General features: G+C 40.7%; 1 protein-coding gene across 1 annotated transcript in view; it reads right to left on the reverse strand.

Moving 5' to 3' along the window:
• LOC149552640 (ubiquitin-protein ligase) overlaps window positions 1-19,549 on the reverse strand; it is a 249,298-nt gene that overhangs the window by 229,410 nt on the left and 339 nt on the right. The window contains exon 2 of the mRNA XM_089788214.1: window positions 19,423-19,473. Coding sequence (XP_089644340.1) covers window positions 19,423-19,473 — 51 coding nt within the window. The remainder of the gene's footprint in view (window positions 1-19,422; window positions 19,474-19,549) is intronic.

Consider the following 19,549-nt stretch of genomic DNA (forward strand, 5'->3'; position numbering starts at 1 on the left):
TTCATTAGAATCAATTAATTATACCAGGCATTGCTATTTTTTCAAATGGCTACAAATATTGTAAAAGCTTGTTATTGATACCTGAGCTTGTAACAGATCAATTTATGCCAATAACTATAAGTTTTTTTTATTTCTGAATATTATTGGTGTTTTCAAATTAACATTACAATTGGCATAACCATCTTAGGTGACGAAGTTATTACAATGGCATAGTTCAGTTTTAGTTTACTTCTGTTGGTTAATAGTAAGGACCATTACAGTGGTATCAGAGCAGTATTCCTGCCAGCCTGTTGGGTAGAACATCTTATGCAACCATATTCCAGATATTATACTCGCAGGAGAACAATACTTAAGGGTAGAGATATGGGTGAAAGACAGTCATAGAGTCCACCTATATTTCCCAGAGTTGATGACGATGAAACCAGAGAGTTTTACAGAATCATGACTACCGGTCAGCAAGAAATAGCCCAGTCACTACAAGCTTTGACTACCATAATGGAAAGAGTTGTTCAGCCCAGGATTCAGGAACAAGGCAGAGGTACACCTGATCATGATAATAGAAGTGTGGCAGGCTCCCAGGGTGCTCCTAGGCGCAGATCATGGATAGAAAATAGGCCTACTCGTCCCACTTTCCTAAGGGAGGAGGCTCAGGAGATAGGAGAAGACGATCTGCCGGATGATTTTTAGGATGATCTCAGAGCTGCTACTGCAGAATGGCAGGCATTACCCCCACATGTGCATGAACTATTGAACTTTGATCGCTATCTGAACCAAAGGAGAGAGCATATGAGGAGTAGCCGTCAGAATAGGAGGTCTAGAGGAGGTCATGATAGTCAGTTGCAGCGAGTTGTTAGCAAACTCACTCTACCATCTTTCGATGGTAGTGGTCAGATGACAGCACAGGCTTGGGTTCATAAGTTGGATACATTCCTGGCATTGAGGCCTATGTCAGAGATAGATGCCATCAATATGCCACCTTGCATTTGGAGGGAGCAGCTCATGATTGGTGGTCACACGGGATGGTTACGTTGCAGCACAACCAGGTGACATCTTGCCAAGACTTTGTGGATAGATTAGTTGAGCGTTTTGACAAGAAGGATCCAGAGATTTATTTCCGCGACCTCGCACAGTTAAGACAGTCAGGCAATTTGGAGGTTTATACTAGTGAATTTCAGAGGTTGTCAGTTATGGTACAGGATGTGTCTGAGAGACGGTTGGTTATCTTATTCACAGAAGGATTGTCCGAACCCCTTAAGGGGTGGATTAAGGCATTTGATCCACCAACGCTTCAGGAGGCCATGAGGAAAAGCACAGAGTATGGAGCTGACAGCACCTTCTAGCAGGTTCACTTCCAGGAGTACTACTTCTTTCAGAGACAATAAGAAGTTTGATAAAAATAAAGGGAAGAGTATTGAAAACAAAGGAAAATCTACTACACCCCTAGATGCAGAAGCATTAAATGACTTGCGCAGGAAGAAACTATGTTTTTATTGCAAAGGCCCATATGACAAGGACCATGATTGTCCTTTGAGACCTAAGGGAAAGGCCAATAGAGTTATGTGGGCATATTATGAAGGATCAAATTCTGACAGTACGGTAAATGAGGATGACCACAATAGTTCAGAACCTAAAAAAGAAACAGGAAATTCAGAGCAAAAGGAAGAAATTGAGTTACATTTACAGCAGGGGCGTTTGTCTAATATTCAGCAGGAGGGATCTTTTAGATTACGTGGTGTTCTAGCAGGACAGAAGGTGATCACATTGGTTGATACAGGTGCTACACACAACTTCATTGATGCACGTCTGGTTGAGCGCCGTGGAATTAAGACAAAGGAGTTTGAGGGTCTCCGAGTACAGGTTGCTGATGGATACACTCTTAAGTGTAATAGAATGGTTAGAGACATGGCTTTACGTCTAAACAATTATGAGTTTAAAGCAGATTACCATGTGGTCAATATGGGCGACTTGGATATCGTTTTAGGTATGACATGGTTACGTTTATTGGGTGAAGTCACTTTTCGTCTCAAGGACATGGAGATCAAGTTTGAGGTAGATGGGAAGCAGCATGTGTTGAGAGCTATCAGGAATAGTGACATTCGAACCATTTCTCTCAGGCGATTGAAAAGATTGGTGAGGCATAATGATATTGAATGGGCAGCCACGTGTACTCTCATGCCCACAAAGGAGGAACAACAAAAGACAGAATATCATCCAGACATCCAGATATTGAGGGAAAAGTATAGTAAGGTATTCAGTGATATTCCACCTGGTACACCACCTGATAGAGGGATTGAGCACATCATCGAATTAGAAGAGGGTGCTAAACCAGTTATGATTACTCCATACAGGCATCCAAAGAGGCTCAAAGATGAAATAGAAAAAACCATCGAGGAGCTTCTCGCAATGGGACACATTAGACCTAGTAAGTCTCCTTTTGCTTCTTCAGTAGTTTTGGTAAAAAAGAAAGATGGTTCTCTTCGGATGTGCATTGATTACAGAATGCTGAATAAGAAGACCATTAAGAATAGATATCCTATTCCACGGATTGATGAGCTGATAGATGAACTACATGGGGCATGCTACTTTAGTAAGATAGACTTGAGATCCGGGTACCACCAGATTAGAGTAAGAGAACAAGACATAGAAAAGACTGCCTTCAGATGTCATTGTGGACACTTTGAGTTTGTAGTGATGCCATTCGGGTTAACCAATGCACCAACTACTTTCCAATCCACCATGAATAAGGTCTTCCATCATCAGCTGAGGAAATTTGTATTGGTTTTATTTGATGATATCTTGGTATACAGTCAAACATGGCATGAGCATATGGAGCATTTAGAGACAGTACTGAAGACCTTGCAGGCAGAGTCCTTGTATGCCAAAGAATCCAAATGTGATTTGGGTATGACCGAGTTATTGTACTTAGGTCATATTATCAGTAGAGAAGGAGTACGGATGGATCCTGATAAGATTCGTGGCCAATTCCTGAGAACCTGACCCAGCTGAGAGGATTCCTTGGTTTATGTGGCTTCTATCGCAGATTTGTTTGCGGATATTCGTGACACGCAGCTCCTATGACAGATTTGCTCAAAAAAGGAGCTTTTGTTTGGACAGCAAAGGCACAGACTTGTTTTGACAGATTTAAGGAGATCATGACTTCATGCTCGGTATTAGCATTGCCCGATTTCTCAAAGCCATTTGAACTTCAGTGTGACGCCTCAGGAGATGGTATTGGGGCTGTTTTGATGCAGGACAAACACCCTATTGCATATGAGAGCAGGAAACTCCGTGGGCCAGAAAGATCATTCAGCATCTACGATAAGGAGATGTTAGCTATCATGTACGCATTAGCTAAATTCAGGCAGTATCTAATAGGAGGTAAGTTTTGTATAAAAACTGACCACAACAGTTTGAGACATTTCCTTGGACAGAGAGATCTCAATGATAGATAGCAGAAATGGGTGAGTAAGCTGCAGGCATACAATTTTGATATATCATACGTTAAGGGCACTCAGAATGTTGTAGCAGACGCCTTGTCACGCAGGCCACACCTTAGTGCGATGATTGAGATCTCTGAAGATTGGAAGCATTTGATTATTGCAGAATACGCTAGAGACTCTTGGGCATCTGGGATAGTTGATGGGACAATTGCTGACACCAGGTATTCATTAGTGGATGACTTGATCATTTATAAGAGCAGGATCTTTTTAGTCCCAGGATCGAAGGTGAAACGGTCTATTATGCGGGCTCTTCATAATTCACCCATAGCTGGTCATCCCGAGTATTTTAGAACATATAGACAGGTGCGGGAACGGTTTACATGGAAAGGACTCAAGAAGGATGTATTGCGGTATGTTCGTGAGTGTCCTGTTTGTCAACAGAATAAACAGGAGCACACCTTCCCAGCAGGACTCCTACAGCCACTCCCCATCCCTAGACAAAAGTGGGAATGCATATCCATGAATTTCATTACAAGGTTGCCCAAGGCTCAGGGATGCGATTGCATTTATGTAGTGGTGGATAGACTAACGGAATATGCTCACTTCTTTCCCATCACCACGACTTATACAGCAGTACAGGTAGCTGAGGTATTCTTCAGAGAGGTTCTCAGATTACATGGGATACCCCGCAGTGTTGTCAGTGACAGAGATAGTAGATTCTTGAGTCATTTTTGGCGGGAGGTGTTCCGATTATGTGGCACTGAGCTCACACCCAGTACTAGTTATCACCCGCAGACTGATGGTCAGACGGAAATAGTGAACAAGTGGGTAGAAGGCTACTTGAGAAATTACGTGGCTGATCAGCAGAAGGCATGGGTGAGATGGATTTATTTGTGTGAATATTGCTATAACACCACTTTTCACATGTCTATTGAGATGACACCTTTCTGAGCATTATATGGGTATGATGCACCGAGTTTTATTGACTTGTTAATGGGTGATGTTCGAGTTCCACGCACTGGGGAATTGATTCAAGAAAGTAAGGAGATTATTAATGCTCTCCGAGATAACATAGCCAGGGCACAAAATCAGTATAAGAAGTATGCAGATCAAAAGAGGACAGAGAGAAGCTTTGACGTTGGTGACATGGTCTACCTCATGCTTCAGCCATTTTGGCAATCTACTCTTAAAAGAAATGGGTCAGAAAAGCTTAAGCCTAGATATTATGGACCTTTCAGGATCACCAAACGAATAGGGGAATTGGCTTATGAGCTTGAGCTTCCAGCAGATAGCAAAGTAAATAATGTGTTCCATGTGTCGCCCCTCAAAAAGGCGTTGGGACAGAATGTGGTACCTTCTGCAGTATTACCTCCCTTGGATGATGAAGGGAAATTGATCTTAGTGCCGGAATTTATTTTGGAAAGCAGGGAAAAACAGCTCCGCAAAAGGGTAATCAAAGAATATTTGGTTAAATGGAAGGATCTACCAGTTGAAGATGCCACTTGGGAAAATGAAACAATTTTGCAGCATCCAGCTTTAAGATTGCTTGAGGACAAGCAATTTCAGGAAGGGCGGACTGTCATGTCCCCTTTCTAGCGACATAACTTCTACCAGGGATTTGCCTATCATTGACTCTCGTAGGCAAATGATTTTGGAGAGAGAGTCATTCTGTTGCCAAATGATTACATTCTTGCTCTTGGAAAGTTATAATCCAATAAGTGAGGCCTACTTGTTTTAATGTCGAATTGAGATTGTACCTTTAACTTTATAAAGTTATTTATTTAATAAAATTAATTAATAATAAAATACATTATAATAAGTTATTATAATAAGTTGTTCTGGAAGCTTCCAGCGACTTCTCAAAAAGTAAATAAATAGAGGGCAGGGGGCACCCATTTGAGACAAGCGATTTTGTGGATTCTACTACTTATCATATTGAAGCAATTTGTGGTCTTCAGTCTGCAAATTTCCGATAGGTCTTTGGGAACGAAAACTCCCTTGGATCTGCATAACTGAGGAAGTGAGATATCTTCCGAAGGGTTGCTCATTGGAGATGGTATTCAGCCATTTCATGGTGGATGAATTAAAGAATCGTTTTTCTTCAAGGGTCTGAAACTAGCAAGGAAGGCGAGGCAATTTGTTACATCCAGAGGGGCACTATCAAATATAGGGTTTACAGCAGTTTTCGAAATTTTACAAGAATAATTTTCGCAGGCTGACCTCTCCTGAAGCCACGTTTTTCATAGACAACAATTATGGAGCTTTTACGAGCATCAACGAACACATTATGAACCATCTCATCACGGGTGAAGAGTCTTGAGGATTATTTAATAAAAATCGCGAGCCTGGAGTTGTTGCGAATTTCCGCACCAAGATTGGAAGGTCTGCTACACAAGATTTAGTGCTTCATTGAATGAACCGACGGCTATTTCAAATTTCCATTCGCAACCCAGTCTGAAAATCCATTATCTTCGACTGCGATTTCACACATTGTTGGCGGTGGTAACTATATTAGTTTGGGCGCTCGAGCTTTGCCGGAATCTATATTGCGAAGGTTTAGAAGCAAGATTCAGACCAGGACGGGGGAATAAAACTGCCGCGCGATTTGATTCCAGAGATTACACTGTTCAAAACGGCAACAAATATTAATCTTCTGCAATGATAACAGTCGAGTCAAGGGCACGCACAGGAAAATGTAACTTCAACGGCACAGTAGTGACGTCCCAGCTAGATTAATGTAGGCGAGCCAAAACAGATTCGACTCCATCTGTTTCAGCAGCAGTTAAACAAGGAAAGAGCGCCATCCTGAGAAATCCATGCCGAGGGCATAAATAAATCCAGGTTCTTAATAATAAATTCATTAGAATCAATTAATTATACCAGGCATTGCTATTTTTTCAAATGGCTACAAATATTGTAAAAGCTTGTTATTGATACCTGAGCCTGTAACAGATCAATTTATGCCAATAACTATAAGTTTTTTTTATTTCTAAATATTATTGGTATTTTCAAATTAGCATTACAATTGGCATAACCATCTTAGGTGACGAAGTTATTACAATGGCATAGTTCAATTTTAGTTTACTTCTGTTGGTTAATAGTAAGGACCATTACATACGGCCTCATTTGTCTCTTTGTACTGTCCTTGCTCCACACACTGTACAGCATCCATAATCTTATGCCACTGTACGGCCTTTCTGTCCACCATACGACTTGCATATCTATTCCGTACGACCTCCAAAATACCTGTACAGTTCACTAACACCATACAGACTGTTTAGTCATGTACGGCCCTCTTTGGCACCTAGTACAATAGCTTTGTTTGTCACGTATGGTCAGAAAATTATCAGCCATACCTCCTGCACTCTGCTCCACATCCGTAAGGCTATTTGGGAGCCTTCAGCTTGCGCCAGTGAAATCGTCAGGTTCATTACAGTGGTATCAGAGTGCTTCGATCTTGCCAGCCTATAGACAGTGAATGAGAGTTTATAGGCCGGAAGAGAAGGACACATTCCATTGAGCGAATGGCTGACAAACGGGAACCAATCGGTGCCGAACTTGTGGCACTTCTGAGGGAACTTGCCCGAAATCAGGCATAGATCACTGATACGCAATGACTCATGGAAGAAACTCTCGAGAAGTTGGCAGAGAACAAAATATCTGGAGAAAAAAATGGTTACACCATGGACTCGGTGTCGGGTAAATCATACCCTTAGCCAGCACGCTCTCGACCTTCCATGCCGACTTTCCCACCATGAACGGAAGCACATCATGGAGAGAGACAACCAACTTTCAAAGAGATGAGAGAAGACTAGAAGAATGCAAACCTTGAAAAAGACATATCCTACAAAGATTACGCAAATCTGAGAATGAGATATTCGGGGGGTGGAAACAAAGGAGGATGTTTTAACGATGATCTCAAGAGAAAGTTGAGTAAGGTGAATTTGTCTCCATTTGACAGATTGGGTTCCATATCAACGCAAGCGTGGATAATGAAAGCCGATACCTGCTTCTAGCTGAATCCTATGCCAAAAGAAGCAATCAAATTTGCCGTGTTGCACTTGGAGGGAGTTGTACACGAATGGTGGCACCATGGCACCATCACATTAGGGCATGATCATATAAAGACTTATGTGGAATTCACGGAAAGATTGATAGAACGATTTGATGGGAAAGATCCCGAGCTCAATTTCAAAGATTTGGCGCAACTGAGGCAAACTGGATCGGTAGATCAGTTCATTGCGGAGTTTCAGAAACTTTCTATTTTGGTCACGGACATTTCTGAAAGAAGGCAGGTAGTGCTCTTCATGGACGGGCTAACAGAACCGCTAAAAGGTTGGGTGAAGGGATTCAATACGTCTACCCTGTTGGAAGCAATCAATAAGGCATGAAGTATGGCATTGTTGTCAGCATCATCCTCATCCACTTGAAGTCACTCACATCCGAAACCGCCAACACTTCCGAGGGACAAACCTCCACCCAAGAAGCCGTCATTGGATGAAGCTTCCCGACAGGAACTCCAAAGGAAGAAATTATGTTTCAATTGCAAGGGACCTTGGAAGCCTAGCCACCGATGCCTCGGGAAAGGGAAGATCCACTACATTGAGGTCATATCCGATGATGAGGATGAACACGAACAAGAAGAAATGTCGGTCGAAGACAACCAACCCCACAGTGACACCAACATGGTCAATCTAAACTGTACAAAGAGAATTTTCGCTTTGGTACAGCGCGGAGGATCCATTGCCTTGGTTGGCAGCCCGAGGTGCACAGTTTTCCGTGGACAGGGTACCCTTCAAGGACAAAGGGTTACAGTGATGTTGGATAGCAGAGCTACTTTGAACTTCATAAACTCATCCTTGGTAAAACGAAGAAGTCTCCCTACGGAAGCACACGCAGGCTTTCAAGTCAAGGTAGTCGGAGGGAACTTCCTGCCCTACACGCATTTTGTTCCTCAACTGAGCATCACAATGGCGAATCACACAGTGACAAAGGACTTCTTCATAGTGGACCTTGTTGACATGGAAGTCATCCTTGGCATACAATGGGTGGAGACCCTTGATGAATACACTCAAAGTTTCAAGCGGATGGATTTCACTTTTGTGGTTGACAGAAAGAAGGTTGTCCTCCGAGCAATGACAAAAGAAGGTCCGAAGGAAGTTTTCGGGCATCAAATGGAGGCAATCTTGCGGCACAATGACGTTGCGTGGGCGACGCATTGCTTTATCTCAATGGAACTATAAAGGGGCATCAAACACCTCCACAGGATGAAGAACTTCAGGATATTTTGAGTAGACATGATAAAGTTCTCATGGATATTCCTCTTGGCATACCACCTCATCGAGGGTTTGAGCACACTATTGAGTTGGAATTAGGAGCAAAGCCAGTCATAACCACACCGTACTGCCACCCTAAGAAATTCAAAGATAAAATCAAAAGGACGATTCAGGAATTGCTTGAGAAAAGTTGGATCCATCCCAATTCCGGCCCATTTGCATCATCTGTGGTGTTGATCAAAAAGAAGGATGGAACGATGTGCATGTGTGTGGACTATCGCGCATTCAACAAGAAAACAATAAAGAATAGGTATCCCATTCCAAGGATAGATGAGCTGTTGGATGAACTGCATGGCGCGGTCTATTTTTCAAAAATAGATCTCTGTTCCGGATACCATCAAATCCGAATGAGGGAAGAAGATGTGGAGAAAACGGCTTTCTGCTGCCACTACAAACATTATGAGTTCCTGGTTATGCTATTCGGATTGACCAATGCACCTACAACATTTCAATCGTGCATGAACCGTATCTTCAACAAACAATTACATAAATATTTGTTGGTATTCTTTGATGATCTTCTTATTTATAGCAAGACATGGGAGGTGCACTTGAAGCATCTAAATGAAGTTCTAAGTATCATGGAGGAACAATCCTTGTTTGCCAAACAGTCCAAATGTGAGTTTGGTATGACAGAGATATTGTACTTGGGGCATGTTGTCAATAAATACGAGGTTCAAGTGCATCAGGAGAAGATCTAGGCTATCCTCGACTGGCCTCCCCCAAAATCACTCACAGATTTGCGAGGATTCTTCGGACTGTGCAATTACTACAGGAGGTTTGTTAAAGGATTCTCTCAACTCAACGCACCTTTAACGGATCTGACGAAGAAGGGGTCATTCCAGTGGAACAAAAAGGCACAACTCACCTTTGATAAGCTGAAAGAGGCCATGAGCACTTGTCTCGTACTTGCATTACCTGACTTCACTCGGTCGTTCATTCTGGAGTGCGACGCGTCTAGGGAAGGCATTGGAGCAATATTGACGCAAGATAGACACCCCATCACTTATGAGAGCAGAAAGCTTACACCAGCAAAACAACTATATTCCATCTACTACAAAGAGATGTTGGCCATCGTGCACGCGCTAACCAAGTTCCGGCAGTATCTAGTAGGTGCCAAGTTTGTCGCCCGTACGAATCACAATAGTCTGAGATATTTTCTAGAGCAACGGGACCTGAACGAATGGCAACAAAAATGGGTAAGCAAAGTTCAAGCTTTTGATTTTGACATTGAGTATGTGAAAGGGCAAAAAAATGTTGTTGCAGATGCCTTATCCAGAAAACCCACCATCTGCTCACTAGACTGGATTTCAACTGACTGGAAGGCACATCTGCTAGTGGAGTATTCCAAGAATACATTTGCTTGTGAAATATTGGATGGCCACACCCGCGATGATCGATACAGAGTGGTGGATGATATCATCTACTACAAAGATCGGATATACCTGGTGCCAGAATCCAAATTGAAGCAGAAGATCTTGAAGGAAGTGCACGACTCACCTCTGGCTAGGCACCCCGATTTCCTCAAAACTTACAAAAGTCTTCGGGAGAGGTTTTCATGGAAAGGACTAAAAGGGACATGTTGCAACATGTAAGAGAATGTATGGTCTGCCAACAGAACAAATCCGAACATACTCTCCCTGTTGGGCTGCTACAACCTTTGCCAATTCCCGAACATAAATGGGAAAGTATATCAATGGACTTCATAATAGGTCTTCCGAAGGTGAACGTAAAGGATTGTATCTTCGTGGTGGTTAACAAGTTGACAAAGTATGCACATTTCTTCGCTATCCCCTCGAACCTTCAGGCTACACAAGTTGCGATCTATTTTTTAAAGAAGTCTTTTGCCTACACAGGTTACCCCGAAACATCGTCAGTGATCGGGATGGGCAATTCATCGGTATCTTCTGGATAGAATTGTTTCAGATGGCAGGGACGGAATTATCACCAAGCATGAGTTACCACCCGCAGACGAACGGTCAAACCGAGATTGTGAACAAATGGCTTGAAGGCTACCTCTGAAACTACGTCTTGGCACAACAACAAGCATGGGTAAAATGGATCCATTTGAGGGAATATTGCTATAATACCACTTATCACATGTCCATCGGGATGACACCATTCAAAGCTCTGTACGGGTACAAACCCCTCTCTTTCATCGACACAGGTGACAGTCGCGCTCCAAGGGCGAAGGACTGGCTTCAGGAGGGACAGAACATACTGAGGAGCTTGAAAGAAAACCTACAGCAGGCACAAAATCAATAGAAGATGTACGCCGACAGACGCAAGATAGAGAGGAGTTTTGAAGTGGGGGATCTGGTCTATCTCTGGCTCCAGCCATACCGATAGTCTTTATTAAAGGGAACAGGAAAGGAGAAATTGAAGCCATGATTTTATGGCCCCTATCAAGTGGTCTGTCGCATTGGTGAGGTAACATATGAATTGGAACTCTCGGAGGGAAACCACATTCATAATGTCTTCCATGATTCCTGTCTGAAGAAAGCCATAGGGCAAAACGTCACAGTTGCTACCAACCTTCTGCCACTCAACGAAGAACGGAAGCTTATCTTGGAACCTGCTGAGATCCTCGCAGTATGTGAAAAGATCCCATGGAACCGCACTGTGAAGGAGTACTTGGTACACTAGCGACACCTACCGTTGGACGACACAACATAGGAAGGCGAGCACATTCTCCAACATCCAACATTGCATTTGCTTGAAGACAAGCAAATTTTGGGACGGGGGGACTGTAATGTCCTCGTCATAAAATAAATGTATTTAATTAATCTTTGCAGCGGACCGATTGATTTAATTTATCTCAGTCCCATTTTTATTTTTTTTGTTTTCGAAGTTTGTGTTGCCGTCGGCTATCTTTGTACACCCTCGGAAAGGTTTCCGCGACAGGTATTTAAGCACGGCTTGTAGGATGTCTGTAGGTATGCTTTCGGATTATTTTCTCTATATTGCGAATTCCTGTTGGGGATTCTCTATTGTTCGCCATTTCAAAAGTGAAAAATCTTCCCTATTTGGCTTGTGCAGTTTCGATGAGATTCAACCCTCATCCTATTCCGTTGTTGCATGTATTTCGTGGATTGGATCTGGCAAATTGGAGTAATATCTTTCGGCACTTATGATCACTCGCATTCAAGTGTCTTCTATTGTGTTTGTGTAGAAATCTGATCACATTCTATACACATAAACCCATTTGTGTGGCCTCCATCTCCTTCCATACAGCTCACTCCACCCGTATGGCCTCTTACTTCTTCATACCATTCTCTATCCTCACCGTACAGCTAGTATCCCTACCTGTACAGCCTCATTTGTCTCTTTGTACCGTCCTTGCTCCACACACTGTACGGCATCCATAATCTTATGCCACTGGACGGCCTTTCTGTCCACCATATGAACATCTATTAGCACCGTACGGCTTGCATATATGTTCCGTATGGCCTCCAAAATACCCATACAGTTCACTAACACTATACAGACTGTTTAGTCATGTACGACCCTCTTTGGCACCCAATACAATAGCTTTGTTTCTCACATACAGTCAGAAAATTATCAGCCGTACCTCCTGCACTCTGCTCCACATCCATATGGCTATTTGGGAGCCTTCAGCTTGCGCCAATGAAATCGTCAAGTTCATTACAAAAAGTGCAAAAAAAATAAGCCAAATCTAGGGTCCCCAATGAGTGAGATTAGCCAATTGGTGAATATTAGCCACTAAAGTTATCCTTGCAACAAACATTCTCCAATGAAATCTAGTAATCCTTTGAGCACTACCAAAGGAATATCATGGTGTTGTGCTAGATTCAACGAGCTCCCTTGGTTAAAGGGCACAAATGCAAACCTTCTTGGGACTGCCATTGGGTGATGGCTGAATATGATCTTGGTGTAGCTGTATTGGAACTACAACAGCAGCTGAAAACAAGTTTGTTGTAGAACTTGAACTTGTTTTATTAGTAAAAACAACAGAAATCTCAAGTTCAAATGGCTCAGTTCTGCAAGTTGGACCTATTGAATGCCTGATATTCCTTTCACTTGCATGGTTTCTTCTTTGATAAAACTTGAATACCAGGTGTTGACCGCTGCATCCTCTTGACTGGCTTTGTTCTATCAAGAGTCCTTGCACACCTTTTTGGTGTCTCCAACTGCAGATATTCAAAAGTATTGGAGCTCCTGGTCTGTACTTTTCTCATGAACAACACTGATCTACAACTTTTATATGCCACATAGTCGCCACATATGCAAGTTTAAAAAACCTTGAGCAAATATTTCAGACCTTGTTGTTTGCATATCAAAACAACAGTAATATTTTTTTGACACTTAAAGCAAGTGTCCCACCGGGCGTGCCAAAACTGTTAACTCCAAAATTTACACCCAAGTGAGAAGGTCTTGAAACATTAGCAATTTTGGAGTAACATGGGATCAATCAGAGGTTGTGGGTATCTTATGACCTGATTGAACCTCTGGGTTCTAGGCTGGTTCCTATATGATATGACTTGATATTTCACCTATCCTAATAAAACTGTAAAGAATTAACTTTTAAATGAACTGCAGAAAAGGAAGGTGATACACTAAATAAGAAATGAAGACCAATGTTTTACCATGACACAATGAATAACCTTAACAGATAAACACCAAACATGCCTTAGAGAATTTGTTATACATATAAGTATTTCAAGAGGAGGCTCAAAATGAATATTATGGAACGAAATAAATCACATTCAAATATATCACCTAATAACGCAGCTCATGACCTATGAATAACGGATATTAAACATGGAAGATACAGAAATGAGACATTACCAAAAGGTTTCAGAACAAGACACAATTCAGTAGCATCAATAACCAAGCATACAACCAAATATCTCCCCAAAAAACTAAGTCCAAGAAACTGTATTATGCTCAAAAGCTAAAATAACAATAGATTTGCATGAATGGTCCAGAAAAGGAAGAAAAAAGATAATGACAAACGTCTGTCACATATGCATCAATTTGCTCCTCAAAAACTGAACCCTTTCTCATTCAAAATGAAAAGTAAATAACAAGAATCAAACTCAACAGTCTCTCCCCTAAAACAGGGATTTTAAGTCGAATATTAGAGAAAACTGCTCCAAAAGGACTCTAGGAACTAAGAAAATGTACCAAATGTCCTCCAAACTCTGCCTCTGATATATGTCTATGATGATCACTCAAAGAGGACTCCAAAATCTCCCAAAAATGCTCCTAAAATGACTCAAAAGTCATCAGTCAAGACTTTAGATCTCCAACAACTACTAGGACACATGGTGATTAGATCCTGCCACCACTTCCTAATCACACATGAAGTCTCTAACTTACAGCTTGAAACTGAACTCTAACTCCTCAAACTTAGGTAATTAGAGTGCCACCTATTCCTTTTAAACACTCAGTCAACAAATGACTCGACTACTAATTTGAAAAGTTCACAAATCTCCCTCTCAACTATTATTTTGTTGCATCAAAATTTTATTTTTGTGTGACTGATTTATAGCACATCAATCAAAATAATAATAAATTAATAAAATAATATGCAAACTAGATGAAACTATGTTGCATATTACTATATTAACTTACAGACATATATCCCACGAGAAAGTAAAATACATGAGTCAGACCCGAAATCATATTTCATTCTAATTGAGGAACAGATAAAAGGGAAAAACAAAGTCATTTGTGCCATTCAAATGGCATGAAATCTGAAAGAAGAAATAGCATAGAAGGGTTTTTAAACCCTAGTCGCCTATCATAGAGAGATTTTTTATGCTTTCTGAAGCTTATTTTTGCATTACTTCAAAGCTATTTTCGATGCCATTACTCAGATTTGCCTCACCATGACCTGTCTGGAGCTTGTAGTTGTGACTCTATGTTCATTGTTGCTAACATAGCTTCATTTCCTTGTATCAATTGCCATGAGTGGGGTTTATTTTCCTATCTGCAAGAGGGTTTTCTCTGGTCACAACTGGGTCTTACTTTCTTTGAGCAAAAAGTGGCCAAGAAACTATATTTCTCATGGCGTGTTCAAGTCTTTTCGTCAGAGCAAGAGGTGGCTATTTTTAACGCCATGGTTGGGCTTTTACTTGGCGTTTGGAATGCAGTCTGGAGATTTTTTTTCTCTAAGTTTTCTGCTGATGAACATAGCTGCCTGGAGGGTTTGACACCATGGCTGGAGCTTTATATTTTGGGCACACAAAAAAGTAGAAACGTGGGTTTCTCTAGCTGTAAGTTGATATTTTTAGCATTGAATCTTGAACCCTTCTTCTCTCTTCTGCAATTAAAAAAACATGACTCTATTTGGTATATATCTCCTTTGTAAGCATAGTTTCTTCATCATTTTTGCCTTCTAAGTTTCTGTTATTTCGATGGCTGCTATTATGGAACTTTGAGTGCATATGGGTTTCTACCATCTTGATATTTTAACGCCATCCTCTGCTAGGTTTTGAGATTATAAGAAAACTATGAGAAATACAGTAAAATCTTCATCTGGGTTCTCATTTTTTTGCAGATTGATATTCTTCTTTTCCTTTGATGCTCACTTTCACTACAAATCACCCCTAGCTTGGTATTCAAGCTTTGTTTTTCTGTGATTTGGTCCAAACCCTCGATGTTGCTACATTTCAAAATATTCACATTGGAAGATATGTAATTTATTACTAACGATAGTTTCATGGTCTGCATACTTTGCTCTTGCTTAAGCTACATGAATGTGGGTATTTTTTCCTTTTGCTTGGTGCAGGAGCACCTAGAGAATGGGTCAACTCTAGTATCATTTTTGGCTTGTACTGGTCCTGGCCAGACCACAGGTGAATAAGGGATGGTTGGTAATCCCAAGAGTGTGTGTTTTATTAGTTTAGGAGTCCCATAGATCATGGGCACATAGTTGTTTAAGGAATTGTCAATTTAATGCTTGTAATTGCACAAGTTGCTCACATAGGTCCAAGATGGTCAAAAGTTGGCTTTGACCTCAGGAAGAATAGGAAAGGTGTGAAAATGTGTTTAAGAGTGGATTTGAATCAAACTTGACTCATTGGAAGTGGGTTTGAGGTTAGAAAAATTCAAAATGCAAAAATTGTAAAAGTTGCTCATGACAACTTTGCAACTTTGCAAAGTTATCATGACAACATTGACAACAAATGAGCAACTCATATAGAATCAGTTAGATGGTCGTTCTAGCAGTTGCCACACATGCAAATAAGCTATATAAGTCCATATCAGGCCTTGGGCAACGGTTGGTGTTGGTTATTGTACGGAGTTTTAGTTTGGAGCTATCAACAATAGAAGAAATATGTTCTCAGTTGGATAGCAAGTCACTTTTCCATACATCAATGGATTGAGTTGGCAAATGTTGTTGCATGGTTAATTAGTGTTTTCTTTCTAGTTTCTTATTTTACCTCTGAGTTTGCAAGTTAATTGGTTTGTAGGTGTTTTGTAAATTCTTTTACAGTACCCTGTCCACTGGATTGTACATAGCTAGTAGTTAAGCAATGGCTCTATCTTGATTTCCAACAGTTAAACTTCAATGGCCACTTGGAATCAAGAAGAGAATTGTACGTACTATGTAAATATGACTTTTGGGAGCATTCGGTCATGGTTTGCTGATTTTCCAATCAAGCCCTAAGAGAGATTGCGGTGCTCAGCTAGGTGTTTGAAGAAGTTGCAGGGCTTGGAAGCTATGGTGGATGGATTGGTTTGTGCCAATCAGGACTGTAGGTGTGTAGGGTAATAACTGAAAAATCCTTAGACTAGGATTTGGTGAGCAGTTGGGTTCATTTGGGTGTCTTTTGTTCACAAGCAAAGACTGGCTGTTATAAACCCTTAAAATCCTTGGAAATAGGGAATATTTTTGCCAAAGTATTGTACGGACGAGTTGGGGGTCTAAGACCAGAAGAATCTTGAAGATTGTCCAAAAGGGTGTCAGCATCCAAGGTTTGTTTAGCACCTTGTTAGGAAGTTAAAGGAGTTATTGCTTAAAAACCTAATCTAATAGGAGACCTAATACGGGTTTAGGGCTACAAGGCCTAAAGAAAAGTTTGAAGAGATCGTTAAGGAAACTATGGGTCTAGGAATCATGATGACCCAAGAAACTAACAAAATGACACGTGAAGAAGCCCTACTACACCATCTGACATTTGAGTTGACCCTAGGTTGCTAGTTGGAAGATTGGACCTAGGAATTGCAAAGGGATAAGGAGTTTGGAGATTGATAACTTGATAGGTGAGGTTCAGTGAAGAAGGGGAATTGAGGAGATATTCCTCTTGAGATAGGGTCAGAAAGAGAACCCTAATAGGCTTAAGAAGAAGCGTAGAAGAGTCCTAGAGGAGATTAGGACCTGAGTAGTGACCTCTCCCCATCACTGCTAGAGAATCCTCTGCTGTTGTTTTGAGTATGGTTTGAATCTCGCTTTCTATTGTTGAGATATGCTTGGATATGCTCGCTGAAAATATTTATTTGAGAGGAATTTTGCTTCACTTATTCTGTACCTGTTTCTCTTTGTTGAGTTTGATCTTTTCCATCATTCTGCTATAGGGAAAGAATGATCCCTTGGCCAATTACTGGAGTCTGTTTCTTGCTGGTGCTATCTTTTCCAAATCTGGAACTTTCTTTCAGCCACCTTCTCCTGCAGATACAAGCTGATAATAGTTCTTCCATTTATATTCATATGTGCAATGGAGTATGAAAGCATTTCCCCCTTTTGTTCTTACTGCATTTACTGTTTACTTTGATGATACTGTAGCTTTCATTCACTTCATCTCAGTGTGTTTACTTCTGTATTTGTCCTTTGCACTTTTATACATCAGATTCACATTCGTGTCTTCACCAGCTTGCTGATCAAACCTTAAGCCTTCCTGTAGCTTGCTTAGAAATCTTTTTGTTTCTGTTATCTAATGTATTCTCAGAAAATGTAATTGTTCTTTTTGTTTCTGTCAGGAGCGCATTCTGTGACAAATCAATTACAGTTTCCTACGATGAGTCGCAACGAACTTACTACTCGAGTTTATGCCTAGACATGATTAGGCTTACACAACCCATAAGCTCCTTTATCAAAACACATAGAAGGAAATTTATAGATTACCAGAGAAATAATTATATGCCGTATGTCAGCCACGTAATAACCCAAGCGTACATGCTAAAGATGTATTACTGCTCATACCTCAAAAAATATTTTCAGTTTAGATATTTTGATTATCTCAACAAAATTAAAAAGCGCGCATTTTTCTGAAAGCGTATTAAGTTAGAATTACTCCTCTTGTTGACTTGTTAGAATTACTCCTCTTGTGATAAGATTGCTCTTATATGCAGATGATCTCATAATTCTTGCTAGAATAGCTAAAGGTTTGAAGGACCACTTGAAAGCACTAGAAAATTTTTGTCATAAAGTAGGAATGCAAGTTAACACTAGCAAAATCAAAATTATGATCTTCTCGCTGATGAAGAATAGGGGCATACAAGACGAGTTTCTATTTGAAAATAGCTCCCTTAAGCTTGTGGAAGAGTACAAATATTTGGGCATCGATTTTCATAACAAACTCAATTGAGATACTTGCAGATCAAAAAGGATCCAAGGGCGCTGGAAGGCGTTATACTCTTTACAAAACAAGTGCAGGAACGCAGAATTATAGGATTGGACGACCATGAAAACTCTTTTTGGTTTGCTGGTCACTCATGTTATTCTATACGGATGTGAAGTGTGGGGCGGTAGTATGTCCGAACGGAAATGGCGGCAAGTAGAAAGAATTCAAAAACACTTCATCACATGCAACCTTAAAGTCAAGACCATTGTTCCGTATGAGATCCTTTTGGCGGAGGTGGGTTCCTTTCTATTAGAAGCCGTCACATTGGTTCGGATTCTAAGCTATTTAAAGAAAACCCAAAGTTTGGAAACACATCGTTGGCCCAAGTTGGTCATAGAGGAAAAACTTGTGAGGCGGAAAAGCACATGGATGAAGCAAAATGACAAATGGATGCAAAAATGGGATATCGACATTCAAACTTGCCCGGATAACATTAAAAAAATAAAAAAGTTTGTCAATGAAAAATTCCGCAATATTCTGTGGACAAGACACATAGGTCGGAAAAAATTTTATTATATTAAAAAATTTAATCCCACTTCTTGTCATGATGAAAAGGCCTATATAAGAGCACCTATTAACTGGAAAGCAAAAATGTTGATGGCACAACTTAGAACTAGTTCACATCAGCTGCGATGTGAAACTGGTAGATGGCAAGTTCCAAAGGAAGAGTGGGCAGACAGAACATGTTTATTCTGTAATATGGGAACAATTGAGACAGAGCAGCACTTTGTCAAGGAGTGCCTGGCTTACAATAACATCAGATCTGGTTATACAAAAATACTGCAGAAAAAGGACTTCAACTATTTATTCGAGGAAGATCAAGTGAAGAGAACAGCGGATTTGATTATCAAACTTCAAAGTAGGAGAGACAAGTTAACCAAAACTTTGCAACTGACTAGTTCTGCTCCTGACTCGGGAGGGTGACTGCATGGGTCCCATAGACTACTTTAGTCTCGTGGATGTCATTAAAATCGATCATATCATATCATATCTACTGACATTAAGAATAAAAAATAACAAGGCAACTAGAAATTTCTCGTGAATTGAAGAGCTTACTTGAAACTTCCGCCGAACAAAGATTGGAAGTATGTAGACTGCTCCATAAGCCTGTGAACATTTAAAAATTAGATCAACCATCCCAAACTATTAAATATGTTTACATTATCCCTAACACGAGGGTGTT

The sequence above is a fragment of the Cupressus sempervirens genome, chromosome 6 (assembly GCF_028749045.1).
Source record: "Cupressus sempervirens isolate cs-2001-9-10 chromosome 6, ASM2874904v1, whole genome shotgun sequence".
In the NCBI taxonomy this organism is placed as follows: domain Eukaryota; kingdom Viridiplantae; phylum Streptophyta; class Pinopsida; order Cupressales; family Cupressaceae; genus Cupressus; species Cupressus sempervirens.